Raw genomic sequence first — 18770 nt, 5'->3', positions numbered from 1 at the left:
ACCATTCTCGTAGCTTTCCTTTGCACTGCTTCAATTCTTTTTACATCATACGCAAGATACGGCTTCCAAAACTGAACACAATACTCCAGGTGGGGCCTCACCAACGACTTGTACAGGGGCATCAACACCTCCTTTCTTCTGCTGGTCACACCTCTCTCTATACAGCCTAGCAACCTTCTCGCTACAGCCACCGCCTTGTCACACTGTTTCGTCGCCTTCAGATCCTCAGATACTATCACCCCAAGATCCCTCTCCCCTTCCGTACCTATCAGACTCTCACCGCTTAACACATACGTCTCCCGTGGATTTCTCTTCCCTAAGTGCATCACTTTGCATTTTTTCGCATTGAATTTTAATTGCCAAACCTTAGACCATTCTTTAAGCTTCCGCAGATCCTTTTTCATGTTTTCTACTCCCTCCCGCTAAACCCCTAAGAGAGAAAATACACTAGCTCCCACTCAAAGAGCGTATCGTGTTCAAGATCTGCACGACCGTTCACAAAATCATTTACGGAGACGCCTCGACCCTCATGCTAGATCTCGTGGATCTGCCACCCAGAAACGTTAAAAGATCTTCTTGTACCTTTCTTAACCTACATTTCCCCAGCTGCAAAGGATTAAAATACAAACTAATACATGCGTCCAACTTCTCCTACATGAGCACACAACTGTGGAATGGACTACCGACACACTTGAAAATGATCAACGAATTAACTCACTTCCGCAAATCTCTGAAAACCTCTCTCTTTAACAAAGCCTACCACAATAACTCATAACTAACTATAACACAACACCTACCTTACTCAGACTGTCTTGTTCTATAACTGCTTGTCCAAAAACTCTTGTTTTACTGGATTTTTTGTAACACCGAATGTACTCTTTACCCTGATATGGCGATGCCATAACAGGTCTTTGTAAGCCACATTGAGCCTGCAAATAGGTGGAAAAATGTGGGATACAAGTGCAATAATTAAATAAATAATATACATACTCATTGGAATGTGTTGACTTTACATCCAATTTCTTCACTTATAGCTTTTCAGTGGGGGAAGAATTTGGATGAGCTGTGAACACTTCAGTCATGAGGCATGTTTTATTTACAAAGTCTCCTCCTCTTCAGGAACTTAATTGCCTGGTATAAACCTGAAGATCAGTGCAGTGTTCCAGTTATGAGGAAAAGTATAAGTCAATTTGTTGGAAAAATACGGATTTATTTTTGATACTACACTTAACAGTGGCACATCTCCCCTTCTACGCCAGTCAAGTTTAAATGGAATTTGATACACTGCCCATCAGTATGCCATCTGATGTAAAATATTCTTTGCAAAGAGTTCATGCACTTACCAGCATGTATCACTGAGTATTGATGTCGCCTGATCCACTGAATCGGGATCAAACATATCGTCATAGGTTATCAGCATTTCATACACCTGTGTGGCTGTAGCCTTCCTTATCTAGAGATGAAAAGACAATAAATTACTGGATGAATATGTATATTTTCAGTTTTCATCTACATTCATATTACAATTTTAGATAATATACATAATTTGGATGCCATGCAGAAAAAAATCAGAAATATTCTGTTAGTAGTATTTTTTAGTGAACTCTAAATATATAACCTTCTGCGCATGCTCAATCCCCCACACTGGTCCAGTGCCATAACCTTGAGAAGAAGTAACAAGAGAGATCCATTCATCACAGGGGGGGGGGGGGTATGGAGGGTGGAGGAGAGCAATGCCGGTTACTGTGAATTCCAGGGAGGAGGGAATTTATTGGGGGAATCTACATTTGGATTTAAGACTAAATTTACAGGATTTTTCAGTCCTGAAGGGGTGGAGGGTGTCAGTTATAAGAGGTGGGTTATTGTTAGAAACAATATGGTACTGTATTGAGAAACTGGACACAGAAAGAGAGAGCAGGGTACATTGAAGCCAGTACTGCTCATTGGATAATAATTTTACAGCAACAAAATAATTTTCTCACACCTTAACAAATAGCAGTGGAGATATAAATAAATATTTATCTAAATAAATAAATAATAATTTATCAATAATTAATAAATAAATATCTAAATGGAAGTACACAAGGAGGAAAAAGCCTCAGCAAGTTCTGACCATAAACACGAGGTCCAAAAAACAGCTTTGGTATAATCACTGGCATAAAAAACCTCCTGTGTCTCTTCAAAATATTTTTAATAATTAATAATTTTATATATCATTTGAAAAACCAAATCTTAAAATGAATTGTTGGACTCTGCTTGGCACTCTTTTTGGATACACTGAGTACACTGTATTGCTTCGGCTTCTTTGACACAATCTCTCCACTTTGTTGGTCATAGGGCGCTATGGACTGAAACTCAGACCAACCAATTTATGCTGATCTTATTCCTCTTCTGCTGATACGTTACATCTTATACTGTTTTACTGCCTTGTGGTCTATCTATTTTGGCAGCAAGTTTGGTCTAAAATCTCTCACATATTTGATATTCAAACACCACTATTATACTCGACTATAATGTTCAATGGAGGGAGACACAGATAACTTATCTATTTTGGAAAAAGACTGGAGGCTATACAGGATATTAATAGGTATTGCTATTCAAGATATACTAAGAAATTGGAAAGCATGCACAAACTGAACATGTGTTTCTGGTGGAACTCCATAAATATGAAGCTATTTTGGCTAAAAGATCTGGCCAATTCCGGAAATTTAGTAAACTTTGGTCCATTTTGCAACATTGCTTAAATGTTAATATGTAGGTCTGTTACTGCATTTATTTGTATTATAACCTTTTTTTTTGGGGGGGGGGGGTTCTTGCACTGTTTTGTTTTACTTACTTGTTTGTAATTGTTATTGTAAATATTATTTACATTTTTTCAATAAAAATCTTTGAACTTGAAAAAAAATGACACACGAGAATGTTCTTACTTGAGTTGGCAATATTCCATTAGGGATATTATTTTAGCTTATTTAACGGGGGATCTAACTCTTGCCTTTTTCAGTAGAAGTTGAAGGTGCATTACATTCAAGTACAATCCCTGTCCTTGGAGGGCTTACAATTTTTGCTTGAAGGACTGGAGGATTAAATAATTTGAACCCTGGCTTTCTGGTTCTGAGCCTGCTGTTCTAAATACTAAGCTACCCTTCCTATGACTATTTTTGAACACAATTTTAACCCAGCCATCTCTTTTTCTCAGTAGCATGCATATTAATATGCACTTGTACCCTATCATACTGCAGTAATGTAGTGAATGAGCACACTGCCACAAATGAAGCTCACAGATTCAGCTACATTACCCCCACACGCACAACCACAACAGAACAGACTCATTGTATGGAGATACATCAACTGACCACAAAATGACCTCTATCCCATGTAATTGAGGTTTTTAAAAAATTTGTTTATACTGTTTTTCAAAAATGACAAGTGTTACTGTACAAGGTGGCCAGAAGATGCCCTTCATGATCTCCTACTGGGTGGGCAGTCAACACTTCTGGAGCAACGTTTACTTATGATTGACTATCCTCTTCTCCCTGGTGCCTTATTCTCTTTCCTTGTCAGGCAGCTGAATAAATATCTTTCTAACTATTCTAGTGAATATCTACAGAGATTTCTATCAGCTAAAAATTCATCCATACCATTCCTGACTAGCATGACTAACACACCACCAATATGAAGACATTCCATACTAATCATCCAGGGAAGGATCTGACTGAACTGCTAGTAACATTATTTAAGCATCATCCAGGAGGTAAAGTAGGCATCTGACTCTGAACGGCCATCAAAATGATCATATTTCCACTAGCCTATCACAAATGAATATAATTGAACATTTATGCTACCTATATCATCAGACCCTAGTAAAATTTCCTTTCATAATTTCATATAATAATGGTTCAACTAGCCATATTTCATCACTGTTACTTCTGGACATTAAATTTAGGAAAATCAACTCATTCTCTTCATTATATATTACCATCACCATTGTTCTTATTTTTTTTTTTTAACGATACAGGGCCTCTTATCAAGCCGTTCTAGTGGTTCCCGGTGAGGCAATGCTGACCAAGCCGATTCACTTTGAATGGGCTCTGTCGGCACTGCCGTGCGGCTAGATAAAAGAGGCCCACAGAGTTAGATAAATAGAACCAAATTAATGAAAAATCAGAGGATCGATGATAAATACTTCTTGTGTTACTTTTTCCAGCCCCTACATTCATAGCGTTCACTCAGCAACAAATGTTTGTGTTTGCCCCTAACTTATCAATATCAATTTATTATGTATATACTGCTGTATCCCCTAAAAAGGGCTTACCATAGTTTACAACAAATCAATTAGATACATTATAGATGCTTTATTCTGTTACAAATATTGATCAGAAAAATAAAATTGCTTAATAAGGGGTCCTTTTACGAAGCTGTGTCAAAAGGGGGGGGGGCCTGAGCTGGTGTTCGCCCGTGTTTTTGACACGTGCCGAGGCCCCCTTTTACCACAGTGGGTAAAAGGCAGATCTTTCTTTTTTTTTTTTTTTTTTTAAAGAAATGGCCGTATGGCAAGTGAAGCACTTGCTGCATGGATATTTCAGGGGGGGGAGAGGAGCACTTCCTGCCACCTATTGAGGTGGCAGTAAGGGCTCCCATGCTAACCCAGCAGTAACCGAGCAATATTTTTGTAGTGCTGGAAATAGCGTGGGCTGGGGGGTGGGAACTACCGCTGGGCTGCAGTGGTAGCCCAATGGTACTTCCGTTTTAGTCTGTGTTGGGCTTACCGCTGTTTTGTAGAAGACCCCCTCAATGTTTTGCTTTTTGGATTCAGCTTTAATTAAGCAAACTATTTGTTGCATTTATGCAGAATCCTTGAAATAATTGAAATCACATTTATAATGAGACGGCATCCTTACAGCAATATACATGGAAAGGAAACAAGACTTTAGGACATGCCCAATAAAAAATAAATACATAATAAAGTCATTTGGAATGTTAAATATGCATAAAAGATAGTCATTAATACTACTGCTACTAAGATTATAAATGCAAGGTTTATGATTCTAGGACAATGTATTTTTGCAATGCTCTTTGCCTGTCCTCTTAGAATGCCATGATTTTCTGATTCAGAAGTATTGTGTGTTTGTACTCTGAAGACACACTGGAGTATGCTGACAGCTGCCCCAGCAGGATAGTTAAAAATGCAAGAGTGATTGCTTGTATTCCACAAAACTGTAAACTGACATTGGAATGTTCATGGAGATTTTGTAGATTTCAGCACAATAAATCCTTTCTGGTTATTTGGGAGGAAGCACGGCTATAGTCCACCTAAGTATACATTATAAGGTAATGACTACAATATGTCACCGTTAATGTGTAAGGGGAAGCAAGGACAGTGGTCAGTACTGGCAAACTTTGAACCAGAAGGAATACCAGAAGCAAGCTGAAAGCCACAGAGGCTAAAAAGATCCCAGAATGTTTATGTAACAGAAAATGTACGTTTGCTGTTTTGCCAAAGAAAAAAAACAGTACAGTTTATTTTCCTAACCAAGCTAATATAGTACTAGACTCGTACATCTCAACAATCTACAAAGTAGTCTTCAACCTGTAAGTGCATACAAGCAGCAAAACGAGATCCAACATCAACAGTTTTCAAACATCCAGAAAATCTGTTCTTTATATTACTGGAATTTTGCAAGGAATGTTATAGTTGGACTGTATTTAAGAAACTGTAATCTGCTAAGTCTCTCTCATTCACATGGCAGTACTGTCAACTATAGACAACATACCAAATGAACCAAATAAGAAACACTACCTTCCAGTGAGGGTCATCCAAAAGAAATAATGTCTTGTGCTTGAAAAAAAGTAAAATTATATAGACAATATACAGAATGAGATGCAGGCAGATACGGTAAATAGATATGAGATATAAAGGAGATATAAGAGATACAGCAAGAGTTATGAAAGTATTAACCAACACATAGACTTCTGTTATTTAACTGGATTTAACGGGTATCTTAGAAGAGCATTTGATATCCAAAGTGCATGTGTTGAACAAATCCAGTATTTGTTTAGAAAGAAGCCATATTCATTTAGTTTATTTTATGATCATCTTTTACAGGCCAAATAATAGGAAGCTAAATCACATTTCCTGGTCTTATAGTAACATAGTAAGTGGCAGCAGATAAAGACCTGAATGGTCCATCCAGTCTGCCCAACAGTCACATTCATTCTCAATTCTAGATTAAATCAACAATGAACATGATATTACAGTATATACTTGATCATGGTCTTTCTTTGTTGTTTCCGGGACACAGACAGTAGAGGTCTGCCCAGCTCTGTCCTTATGTTCTAACTACTGGTTTCCATCGAAGCTCTCTCCAGCCCATCCTAAACTGGATTGCTATATGCAGCACTCAAACCATGCAAGCCAGCCCAGCACCAGCCTTACTTGATTCAGCCAGAGTTGCTATCTAAGCCCCACTTGATATGCAAACACATATGCAACCCTTTAAGTTCCATTCATTTTCTAATCAGAGACCTACTGTGTTCATCCCACGCCATTTTGAATTCTGCCACAATTGTTTTCTCCAGGCATCACCCACCCTTTCTGTGGTTATTATACCACATCTTTATCTCATTGTCAAAATTATCTACGGAGAAACCCCGGGCTACATGTACAATCTGATTGACCTTCCAGCCAGAAACAACTCAAAATCTTCTCGAACTTATCTCAACTTACATCTTCCCAATTGTAAAGGACTTAAGTACAAAACATATTACGCATCCAACTTCTCCGTTAAGGGCAGCCAAATCTGGAACACCTTACCAAGATCCATTCGAATGGTCAATGACCATCTACCCTTCCGGAAGCTGCTAAAAACTTACCTCTTCAAGCAAGCCTACACAAATGACCCGACTTAAGCTATGAGCCCTTCTGCGCTATCCGGATCAGACTATGAAGACAGAACCTGGAATTTGCTCTCCTATTTATCCTTACATCCCTCCTCGTACCTTTCTAATATACTCTCCCATACTAAACAATACGCTAATCCCATAACACACCCCTCTCCCAATCCCCTTCCTCTAACATTCTCCTTCCTTACCCTTCTTACCTACCCACTTCTAAACAAACACCTCTTTATTCACTTTATTACAGCTGTATCCATTCTATGTTACTTTGTAAACCAGTTGTAGTACCATGTAAGCCGCATTGAACCTGCTAATGAGTGGGAAAGTGCGGGGTATAAGCGTTACAAATATAAATATAATATGAAGTGGAAAAGCAAACAGTTGGATTTTAACTCAATTATAGACCCAACAAAATTCTGCAACTTCAAATTCTTTCAATTCTGATCATGTATGTAATTTTAGTGTAAATTATGTACATAATGATGTAAACCCCCCCCCCCCCCGACACAAGAGCACAGGAGGGCAGGAGATCCAGTGGATTTTCAGTCCCCCTAATCCCCCCATGCCCCCCCCCAAAAAAAAAAATATCCCTGGTGGCCCAAGTGGGTTGCCAAACCAACCTGCAACTCGCCCTGGCCAAATCCTCCCCCCTCCCCCCCCCCCCGGTACCTCCATGTTGGAGGAAGGAGGAAGCACTCCCTCCTCTTCCAGTACTACCTTCAAAATGGCAGCACCCTGCCCAGTGCATCCTGGGATGTGCTAGGCAGGGCTTCCTTACCATATAAGGTACTAGGCTGGGCAGGGCAGGGTGCCGCTATTTTGAAGGTGGCATCTGAAGAGGAGGGAGTGCTACTCCCTCATCCAATACAGAGTACTTGGGGGGGCACTTGGCCGCTAGACCACCAGGGTAGGTGGGGGGCTGGTTTGGCAGCCCACCTGGACCACAAGAGATTTTTTGGGGGGTGGGTTAGGGGGCTGGAGATACAGCAGATCTGTTCTATGATCAGAGGGGCAGAATACTGCAGAGCTCATTTAAATGTAATTTAAGTGAGCTCTGCGCTATTGCCTGGCACGGGCTGGGCGCTGTTTGCCCAACGATCATGGGTGCATAAGTAAATGCAGGCACTAGGCCGGTGCTAGTGGCCTCTAGCGCCCGCAATTACCTTTGATTATTGGGCTGCAAGAGCCGTAGAAAGAAGGAGGAGTGGCCTAGTGGTTGGGGTGGTGGACTTTGGTCCTGGGGAACTGAGGAACTGAGTTCGATTCCCACTTCAGGCACAGGCAGCTCCTTGTGACTCTGGGCAAGTCACTTAACCCTCCTTTGCCCCATGTAAGCCGCATTGAGCCTGCCATGAGTGGGAAAGCGCGGGGTACAAATATAACAAAAAAAAATTCAAAGAATAGAAAAGACAACTGTGACAGCATCTGTCTTCTTGCACTGTTCTGGGACCTTAAAAAGGCCCATTTAGCTAGGTTTTAGGAAGTTTTAGCACTTCTAGGAGAAAAGAATGAAAAAAAGAGCCTTTCTGCTTGTACAGCAGAAGGAAACTAACATTTCTTTGTAAGAACTGTGGTTATGGCTTGGATAAATTTCTGAAGTCAAAGTTCTAAAAAGCAGCCATTTTGGAAATCATATGGGATGTAAGTCTGAAGAAGATAAGATGTCATGTAATACATACTAAGAGAGAAACTGCCATTTGAAATGGGAAAGGAAAATACATTTCTGCTGTAGCAAAGGAGGTCAGCAAAGGGGGGGAGGAAGGGACCATGAGAGCTGCAAATGACACATTAGGCAGAGAGGGGATGAAGGAAGAGATCCCTGTTTTTGGAGCCCCATCTCAAAATAAGCAACATTATTCCAGTAAGTATGTCAAAGCATCCCTGGGCAACTTATAAGTGGCTTCTGTGCCCTTATGTATAAAATCCCTAGACTGAAAATTGGGGACTGTCCCCATCGCAGAAGTTGGGCAGAGAATCCATGGAGTTGCTGAGCAACAGGGGTGGGGGCTAACATTCCACTATAGGTGGATCAGCAATATATCATGCCCATAGGAAGAGCAGAAGGAAGGTAAAATTATGTATAATCATACCTGATAATTTTCTTTCCATTAATCATAGCTGATCAATCCATAGACTGGTGGGTTGTGTCCATCTACCAGCAGGTGGAGATAGAGAGCAAACTTTTGCCTCCCTATATGTGGTCATGTGCTGCCGGAAACTCCTCAGTATGTCGATATCAAAGCTCCATCCGCAGGACTCAGCACTTAGAGAATTACACCCACGAAGGGACACTCTGCCCAGCTCACCACCGCCGAAACGGGGGAGGGGAATTAACCCAGCTCATCCCCACACAAGTGGGGGAGGGGAATCCGTCCAGCTCATCCCCGCGGAGCGGGGGAGGGACACCACACCCGCCGATGCGGGGGGATCTGGCTTATCCTGCAACCGCAACCGCGGGAGGAGCTGACTGACCCTAACACCGCCGAAGCGGGAGGGGTACAAAGCTGCCCTACAGCCGCACGAAGCGGGAGGGAGTGCCGGCAGAATTTATGTCTCAATCCAGCCCCGTAAAACGGAGGGGAGAGGAATGCAGCAGCTCACTGTAACACAAACTCGTCTCAACTCTTGAAGAATCCAAGTGAAAGAACTTGAACACGAAGTCTTTCTGAAATAACTGAAGACTAAACTTGAACCTGAAATGCAACCAGAATAAAAACAGATATCTGGGAGGGGCTATGGATTGATCAGCTATGATTAATGGAAAGAAAATTATCAGGTATGATTATACATAATTTTACCTTCCATATCATCAAGCTGATCAATCCATAGACTGGTGGGATGTACCGAAGCAGTACTCACCCAGGGCGGGACATAGAAATCCCTGACCGCAACACTGAAGCTCCAAACCGGGCCTCCGCCCGAGCAGCCACAGTCAAGCGGTAATGCTTGGAGAATGTATGGGCCGAAGCCCAAGTTGCCGCCTTGCATATCTCTTCCAAGGAGACGGAACCGGCCTCTGCCATCGAGGCCGCCTGAGCTCTTGTGGAGTGAGCCTTCAGCTGGATAGGCGGCACCTTCCCCGCGGCCACCTAAGCCGCTGCCATGGCTTCCTTGACCCATCTTGCCACTGTAGGCTTAGCAGCCTGCAGACCCCTACGAGGACCTGCATACAGGACAAACAGATGATCCGATTTCCGGAAATCATTGGTCACTTCCAAGTATCTGATGATGACTCGTCTCACATCCAGATATTTAAGAGCAGAGTACTCCTCTGGGTAGTCCTCCCTACGAAAGGAAGGGAGACAGAGCTGCTGATTCACATGGAAGCGAGAAACAATCTTGGGCAGAAAGGAAGGCACTGTGCGAATAGTCACTCCTGCCTCAGTGAACTGTAGAAAAGGCTCTCGACATGAGAGCGCCTGGAGCTCGGAAACTCTTCTGGCTGAAGTGATAGCCACCAAAAAGACTGCTTTCAACGTCAGGTCTTTCAGAGATGCCCTTGACAAGGGTTCAAACGGCGGCTTCTGCAATGCTCTTAGCACCAGGTTGAGATTCCACGCAGGCACCACTGAGTGCAGAGGAGGGCGCAGGTGATTAACTCCCTTGAGAAAGCGCCCCACATCTGGCTGCGAAGCCAGGGAAGCACCCTTCAGGCGGCCCCTGAAGCAAGCCAGAGCCGCTACCTGGACTTTAAGGGAACTGAGCGACAGGCCTTTCTCCAGACCTTCTTGCAGGAACGCCAACACTGAAGAAATTGGAGCAGTGAAGGGAGAAAGTGAGCCTGCTTCACACCATGCTGCAAAGATACGCCAAACCCTGGCGTAAGCAGTAGAAGTAGAGCGTTTCCTCGCTCTCAGCATAGTGGCGATGACCTTGTCTGAGAAGCCCTTCTTCCTCAGACGCTGCCGCTCAATAGCCAGGCCGTAAGACCAAAGGGAGAGGGATCCTCCATCACCACGGGACCCTGATGTAACCGGCCCTGCTCCACTGACAGCCGCAGAGGATCGTCGACTGAGAGCCTGATCAAGTCCGCATACCAGGGACGTCTGGGCCAATCCGGACCCACCAGGATTACCCTGCCGGGATGCTTTGCCACCCGGTCTAGCACCCTGCCCAACATGGGCCAGGGCGGGAACACATAGAGGAGCTCTTGTGTCGGCCACTGTTGGAGAAGAGCATCTACTCCCAGGGATCGAGGGTCCCGTCCTCTGCTGAAAAAGCGCGGCACTTGGCAATTGGCCGATGACGCCATCAGATCTAGGCTCGGCTGGCCCCAGCGCTTCGTGATGTCCAAGAACGCCTGAGCAGATAGTTGCCACTCTCCGGGCTCCAAGGTATGGCGACTGTCAGGTTCGCTTCCGCCCACTGGCAAAGACTCATAGCCTCCTTGGCTAGAGGGGCGCTCTTGGTACCTCCCTGGCGGTTGATATAGGCCACAGCCGTGGCATTGTCCGACAGGACCCGTACAGGCTACAACACCAGTACCGGGATGAACTCCAAAAACACCAACCGAATGCCTCTGAGTTCCAGGAGGTTGATAGACCACTTGCCTCTGCAGGAGACTAGAGCCCCTGCGCTGTCCTTCCCAAGCAGTGGGCTCCCCAGCCCATCAAAGAGGCGTCTGTCGTGACGACAATCCACTCCGGGGTCACCAGAGGCAATCCTGCAGACAACTTGTCTGCCTGCGTCCACCAGCTCAGCGCCTTGCGCACTGCTGGGTCCACGGGAAGGCGCACAGCATAATCCTCCGACATCGGAGTCCAGCGCAGCAGCAGAGATAGCTGTAGTGGTCTCATATGAGCCCTGGCCCAGGGCACTACTTCCATCGTGGCCGTCATAGAGCCCAACAGCTGCACGTAGTCCCAAGCCCGAATAGGAGAGGCTACTAGGAACTAGTCCACCTGAGCCTGAAGCTTGACAATCCGACTGTCTGGCAGGAACACTCTGCCCACTTGGGTGTCGAATCGAACTCCCAGATACTCCAGGGACTGAGTCGGGCGCAGCTGGCTCTTCTTCCAGTTGATGATCCATCCCAGGGAGCTCACAAGAGCAACTACCCGGTCCATAGCTTTGCCGCACTCTGCATAAGAGGGGACTCGGATCAACCAGTCGTCCAGATAAGGATGGACTTGTACTCCTTCCTTTAGCAGGAAGGCCGCTATGACCCCCATTACTTTGGAAAAGGTCCGCGGGGCAGTAGCCAACCCGAAAGGGAGGGCTCTGAACTGGAAGTGTCGTCTCAGGACTGTAAAACGCAGAAAGCGTTGGAGAGGAGGCCAGATGGGAATATGCAGGTACGCTTCCTTGATGTCCAAGGAAGCCAAGAACTCTCCTGCCTTAACTGCCGCTATAACAGAGCGGAGAGTCTCCATGCGAAAGTGCCTCACTTTCCAGGCCCGATTGACCCCTTTGAGGTCGAGGATAGGCCGGACAGAACCTCCTTTCTTTGGAACCACAAAGTAAATGGAGTAACGTCCCTTGCCAATCTGATTTTTTGGCACCGGAACGACCGCACCCAGGCGGATCAGGTTGTCCAAGGTCTGCTGCACTGCCACAGCTTGACCGGAGACTTGCAGGGAGAGAGTACAAACCCGTCTCTTAAGGGTTGGCAGAACTCTAGCTTGTAGCCGTCTCTGATGACTTCCAGCACCCACGCGTCTGAAGTTATAGAGGTCCACTCGCCCAGAAACGAGGACAGCCGTCCTCCAATCTGCACTGGGACGTGGACCAAGGCCCCGTCATTGGGTACGAGACCCTGGGGGAGGACCGGAGGGAGCACCTCCGGGACGGCGGTCTCTGCGAAAGGAATGCTGCTTGGGGGAGAAAATCCTCTTGAAGGAAGAGGGGGCAGAGGAACCCGACTTGCCCGGGCGGTACCGACGGGCTTCCAGCAACCGTCCTCTGGAGGTACCGGGACGAGTACTAGCCCGAGCCCTGACCTCTGGTAATTTCTTGCCCTTAGACGTGCCGAGATCGGTCACGATTTTGTCCAGCTCGACCCCAAAGAGCAGCTTGCCTTTAAAAGGCAATCTAGCCAGGCGGGATTTAGAGGCGTGGTCAGCAGACCAATGTTTCAGCCAAAGCCACCGCCGCGCAGAGACTGTCTGAGCCATGCCTTTAGCTGAGGCTCTCAAGACATCATACAGCAAGTCTGCCAAATAGGCTAAGCCCGATTCCAGGGCCGGCCAATCAGCCCTCAAGGAAAGATCCGAGGGGGAAGCCCGCTGCACCATAGTCAGGCACGCCCTGGCCACATAGGAGCCACAAACTGAGGCCTGCAAACTTAAAGCAGCTGCCTCAAAGGACGACCTTAAGGCCGCCTCCAATCTTCTGTCTTGGGCGTCCTTTAGGGCCGTGCCACCTTCCACCGGCAACGCCGTTTTCTTAGTCACCGCAGTGATTAAAGAATCCACGGTAGGCCACAGATAGGCCTCACGTTCACTCACAGCCAAAGGATAGAGGCGGGACATAGCCCTAGCCACTTTAAGGCTCGTTTCCGGGACATCCCATTGAGCCGCAATTAAGGAGTGCATGGCATCATGCACGTGGAAGGATCTAGGCGGGCGCTTCGTCCCCAGCATAATGGCAGAGCCAACAGGGGCTGAGGGAGAGACGTCCTCCGGAGAGGAAATCTTCAAAGTGTCCATGGCCTGTAAAAACAGGTTGGGCAAATCCTCTGGGCTAAAAAGCCGCGCTGCAGAGGGGTCATCCGCTCCATCCGAGCGGGGATCTATCTCCTCCAAGGAATCCGCAAAGGACCGTTGGGAGACCTCAGACACGCTGCCCTCATCTACATCGGAGGAGACAAAGTCCTCCAAGGCCTGGAAATCAACCCGAGGGCGTTTACCTCTGGGAACCTCAACCTCTTTATCAGAAGAGGGAGCAGGGGCAGCATTTTGCATGAGGAAAGCCTGATGCAGCAGCAAAACAAACTCGGGGGAGAAACCCCCCAGACTGTGCACTTCCGCAGCCTGGGCAACAGCCCTAGACGCACTCTCAACCGGCGCTCGCAATAGCGGGGGAGAGACATGCTGCGCATCCAAAATGGCATCCGGCGCGAAACTCCGCGAAGGAGCCGCGCGGGAAGAACGGCGCTTAACTTTAGCCGCTTGTGCCGTCGCCCAAATTAAGGGCGTTCATGGCATTAATGTCTCCAACCTCAAGGGCGGCCCACGAAGAAGCCGTCCGAGCCGCGTGGCCGGCCAAGATGGCGGAGGCGAGGAGCGGGGGATGGGCGTTTATGGCGGGAAAAAACCGCCACGCCGGAGGAACGACCGGGACATTCATCGGCCACTAAACTGTCACCCATCAAGGGCGAATCAGGTTGTAAAACCCCCGCATCCCCTCTAGAAGCGCTCCAGCGATCCGGGGAGCGACCCTTTGCGCCCTCGCCCTCCGACGCCATGTGCCACGAGGAGAAGAATCGGGGAACCCCCTGCCCGCTATAAAAAGGTAAAATTACCTGCTTGCCGCTCCGAGCTGTAACGAACTGGTGTCCCAGTGAGTAGCTGCAATGAACGTTTAAAGAAACGTCGAATTAAACGCCTTTAAAGACGTTTAAAATTTTTTTTTTTTTTTTTTAAACGGAGCCAGCGGGAGGGGGGAGAAAAGGAGGGACCTGGCACCACCAGGTTTGCACTTGCTCAAAAGAGCCCTCAACCCCAGGCCTCAACAAAACCTAAGGATTAGGCTTGGAGGCCTAGCCAGAGCTGCTGCTGTGTGTGACCACCACCTGCTGAGATAGAGAACATACTGGGGAGTTTCCGGCAGCACATGACCACATATAGGGAGGCAAAAGTTTGCTCTCTATCTCCACCTGCTGGTAGATGGACACAACCCACCAGTCTATGGATTGATCAGCTTGATGATATGGAAGCAGGGAGTTCTCACCAGCTGTAGTCCCAGGGGCCAAGTCTGAGGTACCGCCTATGGATAAAAATCTGGAGAAGCTGCCACAGAGTATGAAGCCACAGGCTGCTAACAGAAGCTTGAGTAACAATGTTCTTTCTCTCTCTCATTTGGTTTCAATCTGTTTGGGTGAGGAGGCCTCCTCTCTCCCTTAAGGAACGGTGGAGGAAAGTAACAAAACTAAAGTTTACCAGCAGTGCTGGAGAGGTTTTTTTTTTGTTGTCGTCATCTTGATTCACATGTGGTTTGAAGAAGAGAGAGAGAAAGGTTGCCGATGGCCTGAAACTCTGCAGTTTTGCCTGTTCAGTCCCAATTGCTGATTACACTGAGTGAAAGAAATGCAGGCTTAACTGAAGTAGCCACCAGTCTTAAATAGAGGGTAGCTTGGGTTCCAACCCTGGCTATCTGATCTTTTGAAAGTCTACAAGAATGGAGAAACTCAGCTTTACTGATCCTGAAAAGTCTAAAGTATAATTGTTCTAAACTTGAACTGTGGATGTTTTGAGAAAAACGGTGAATTAGGTCACCGAGGAATAAACAAGCAGAACTCTACTACAAACCCTGTTGAGCAGGCTTCAAGTACAATTTCAGCTGTAGGTGACAATGCATTTGGTTGAAAGTAGTAGAGTACTCAACAACCAGAAAACATTCAGAGAATAATGGAAAACTATGGATAGCTGCAGTCTGATTCAACTAATTAATCTCTATCACAAGATCATAAAGGATCATTTATGGCTGTATCAGAATTCTTCTTGCCTTTACGACATTTTGGTTAGCAACTCCACCTTATCTTTCTACAGTAACTATCTCTTACACTCCTACATACATCTTAAGATCATTAATCGACCATCATATGATTTTATCTGGACTTCGTATGGCTCAGATGGAGACTACCAGACACAGTGCATTTTATTTTACAGCCCCGGCACTCTGAAACTCCATGCCACTTACAATTTGTGGCAAACTTTCCTTAACGGATTTTAAATCAGCATTAAAAACTTGGCTGTATCAATAGGCTTATAATTCCTGGTTCGAATGACATGATTGCTCTGGAACCCAATGCTTTAAATGTTTTATTTTTATTGAATTTATGGGAATGAGTGATTTGATGCTACACTAGGATGGATGGTCTTCATTTCTGTTTAAGTATTGTAGTTCCTTTCCTTTTTTGTTTTAGTCTGTACACCATTTTGTTCTGCTAGTCAGTTAAAACTGTACAGAAAGTTCTGAATGAATGAATAAATAAATAAAGTGCTATCTAGGTAGAGAAATGTACGTGCATTTGTCATTGGCATCATTCTTTTCACTTCCTGTGTTTTTATACATTTCTTTCTGTGCCTGCAGCTTGACTACTGTTTTCGTACTGCCAAAGATAAGAGCAATTCATTTTGCTTCCCAAAAAGACTCTTTATTTAGTCCCTGTGTTAAAGCGAAGGACATGAGTGCTTTTATTTTTACTCCTCAAACATCCTGTCAGTACTGGTTCACTACTTACTAGGGAACAACTTTTGCAATGGCCCTCAATGGCAATACAAACAATTCAACACACTGTACTCTGAGCTTATTTGTTCTTCTTACCTAAATCATTCAAAGTTCATTAAAAGGTACAGACTAGATTAGTAATGCAGTAATGACCACACCTCTAGATGTGGCAGAGGAAAGTCCAGTTTATGTTTCCTTCTTGATGGGGCTTGGCTGTGCCACTGAGTAATGCATTTGAGCCAGTCCTCAGGATGCACCCAGTCAGGTTTTCAGGATACCCACAATGAATATGCATGAGATGATTTGCATACACGGAGGCAGTGCATGCAAATTTATCTCATCCATATTCATTGTGGATATCTTGAAAATCAGACTGGATTGGTATGTGTTGAGGACTGGGTTGAGAACCCTGATCTAGGGGTTGTTCCCTTAGATTAGCAGTCTATATATATCTGCAATACGTATGGGACTCCGTTTGGGGGAAAAAGGATGTGCCTACATGGCAAAGTCAAGGTTTTGGTTTTACTGGTAAGGTATACATAATGTTTTCTATTACAGTATAAAATAGCTGAAACCAACAACACACTTGAAGTAACATAATTTTTATTACAATTACACGTCTGTACATTCATGCTTTCTAGCTACTCTTTCACTAAACACTAACAGAAAAACTTCACTGAAGGATCCAGATTGGGAGGGGCTGGAGGATCAAAGGTATCTCATACACACGCAGAGACATCCTATATAATAATTTGCACCTCCAACGTTCCATCGCTGTCTGGCTGCCTGGGTTTGTAACATTAAATTACGTCAGCCAGCCTCCAGCGTTCCGTTCCTCCTCATGCCCCGCCCTCGCGTCAAAACATAATGATGTCAGAGGGCGTAACAGTGAGAGGGAAGGGAACGCTGGAGGCAAGATGAACTGATGTTAGGGGATGTTACGAAAACAGGCAGACAGCGATGGAACCCGAGGTACAATTTAGGCAGCAGGGTGGCAGGAAGCGGGTGAACGCAGTAAGCAATGGCGCGAGACTGAGAGGCGAAGGACAGCAGCCTACAACGTTACATTCCCCCTTCACTGTCCCGCACTCGCAAAAAGACGTTATGACGTCAGAGGGCGGAACAGTGAGAAGGAAGGGAAAGCTGGAGGCAAGCTGAGCTGACGTTAGGCAGACACGGAAACGCGAGGTACCCAGTGGACAACAAGGCACATAAATTTATACATAACAGAAAAAACAGGATAATATCTAAAAAAGAAAAGGATACAAAACAAACAGACAGTGCAAACACTGTCACATACTCTCTCACACAGAGTCTGTCTGTGTCTCTCTCTTTCTCTCACACACAATCTCTGTCACACACACTCTCTCTCACACACACACACACACACACTCTCTCTCTCTCACACACACACACTCTCTCTCTCTCTCTCTCACACACATACTTTCTCTCACAACTCTCTCGCTATCACACACTCTCTCTCACACACACACTCGAACACAGGCAAATTACAGGATATGGATGGCATGGAAGGCAAGGGGAGGGGAGAACATAGGAGAATCGGTGCACACCATGTAGAGGCCACAATCGCTGGAGACGGAGGGAAGGGGAGGGAATGGCATAGGAGAATCGCTGCACATGCACTGCATTGGAGAGGATGAGAGTGTAGGGAAAAATTGCAGCACATGGAGGGAAAGGTGGGGCACCGAGGAGAAGCAGAGGCACAGTCGAATGTACTGTAGTTCACAAACAACAATCAGAGACACATTCCAACAATGGTGAACATCACATGACTAGAAAAAGAACACTAACTGCCGAGGAGCAGGCTGAAGTTAAAAGAAAAAGAGCTGAAGCACAACGAAAAAGGTGTGCAGCTCTGAGTGAAGACGAAAAGGCACATGAAAATCAAAAAGCCACTGCAAGAAAAAGGTCCAGGATACAAAAGATGACTGATGAGGAAAGTGAAAATAACAGACAAAGAAACACCGATTCAGAAAGGCACAGAATTGCTGAAATGACAGGCGAACAGAGACAAACACACAGAACAATGCACACTGCTATACAACGCAAAAGATTTGAAAAAATGACAGAAGAAGAGCAACAAATAGAAAAAGGAGAACATATTTAGAACATGAAAGAATTAAACAAATGACAAAGAAACAGAGACAAACAACAAGACAAAAACGAAAAGATTTAGGGCGGAAAAGACTTGCAGAAATGACAGACAAGCAACAAAGAATGACTACACAAAATATAACTGATTTCAAATGCAAAACAATTGGAAATCTGAAACAAAAGAAAAAACCCTGTGACACAGCACAAAATAAAGCAAGAATGGATACAGTGACAGCACAGTGCAGAACTCCAACCACAGGAATTGCAATAAGAGACTGTATCAATGAGAAAGAAACTCAATACTATAGTTGTGGTCCAATGAACGCAGTCTGTCTATTTTGCAATGCCAAACATTTTCACAATGAAACACC

At 45.2% G+C, this 18770-nt stretch overlaps 1 protein-coding gene across 1 annotated transcript in view; it reads right to left on the bottom strand.

The window, feature by feature from the left end:
- Window positions 1-18770, bottom strand: part of TBCD (tubulin folding cofactor D) — a 477889-nt gene that overhangs the window by 10588 nt on the left and 448531 nt on the right. Inside the window, exon 38 of the mRNA XM_030208042.1 lies at window positions 1344-1453. Coding sequence (XP_030063902.1) covers window positions 1344-1453 — 110 coding nt within the window. The remainder of the gene's footprint in view (window positions 1-1343; window positions 1454-18770) is intronic.

This window comes from Microcaecilia unicolor, chromosome 6, assembly GCF_901765095.1.
Source record: "Microcaecilia unicolor chromosome 6, aMicUni1.1, whole genome shotgun sequence".
NCBI classification, from domain to species: domain Eukaryota; kingdom Metazoa; phylum Chordata; class Amphibia; order Gymnophiona; family Siphonopidae; genus Microcaecilia; species Microcaecilia unicolor.
Note: the sequence above shows the minus strand (reverse complement) of the source record. Positions and strands in the feature narration are given on the sequence as shown.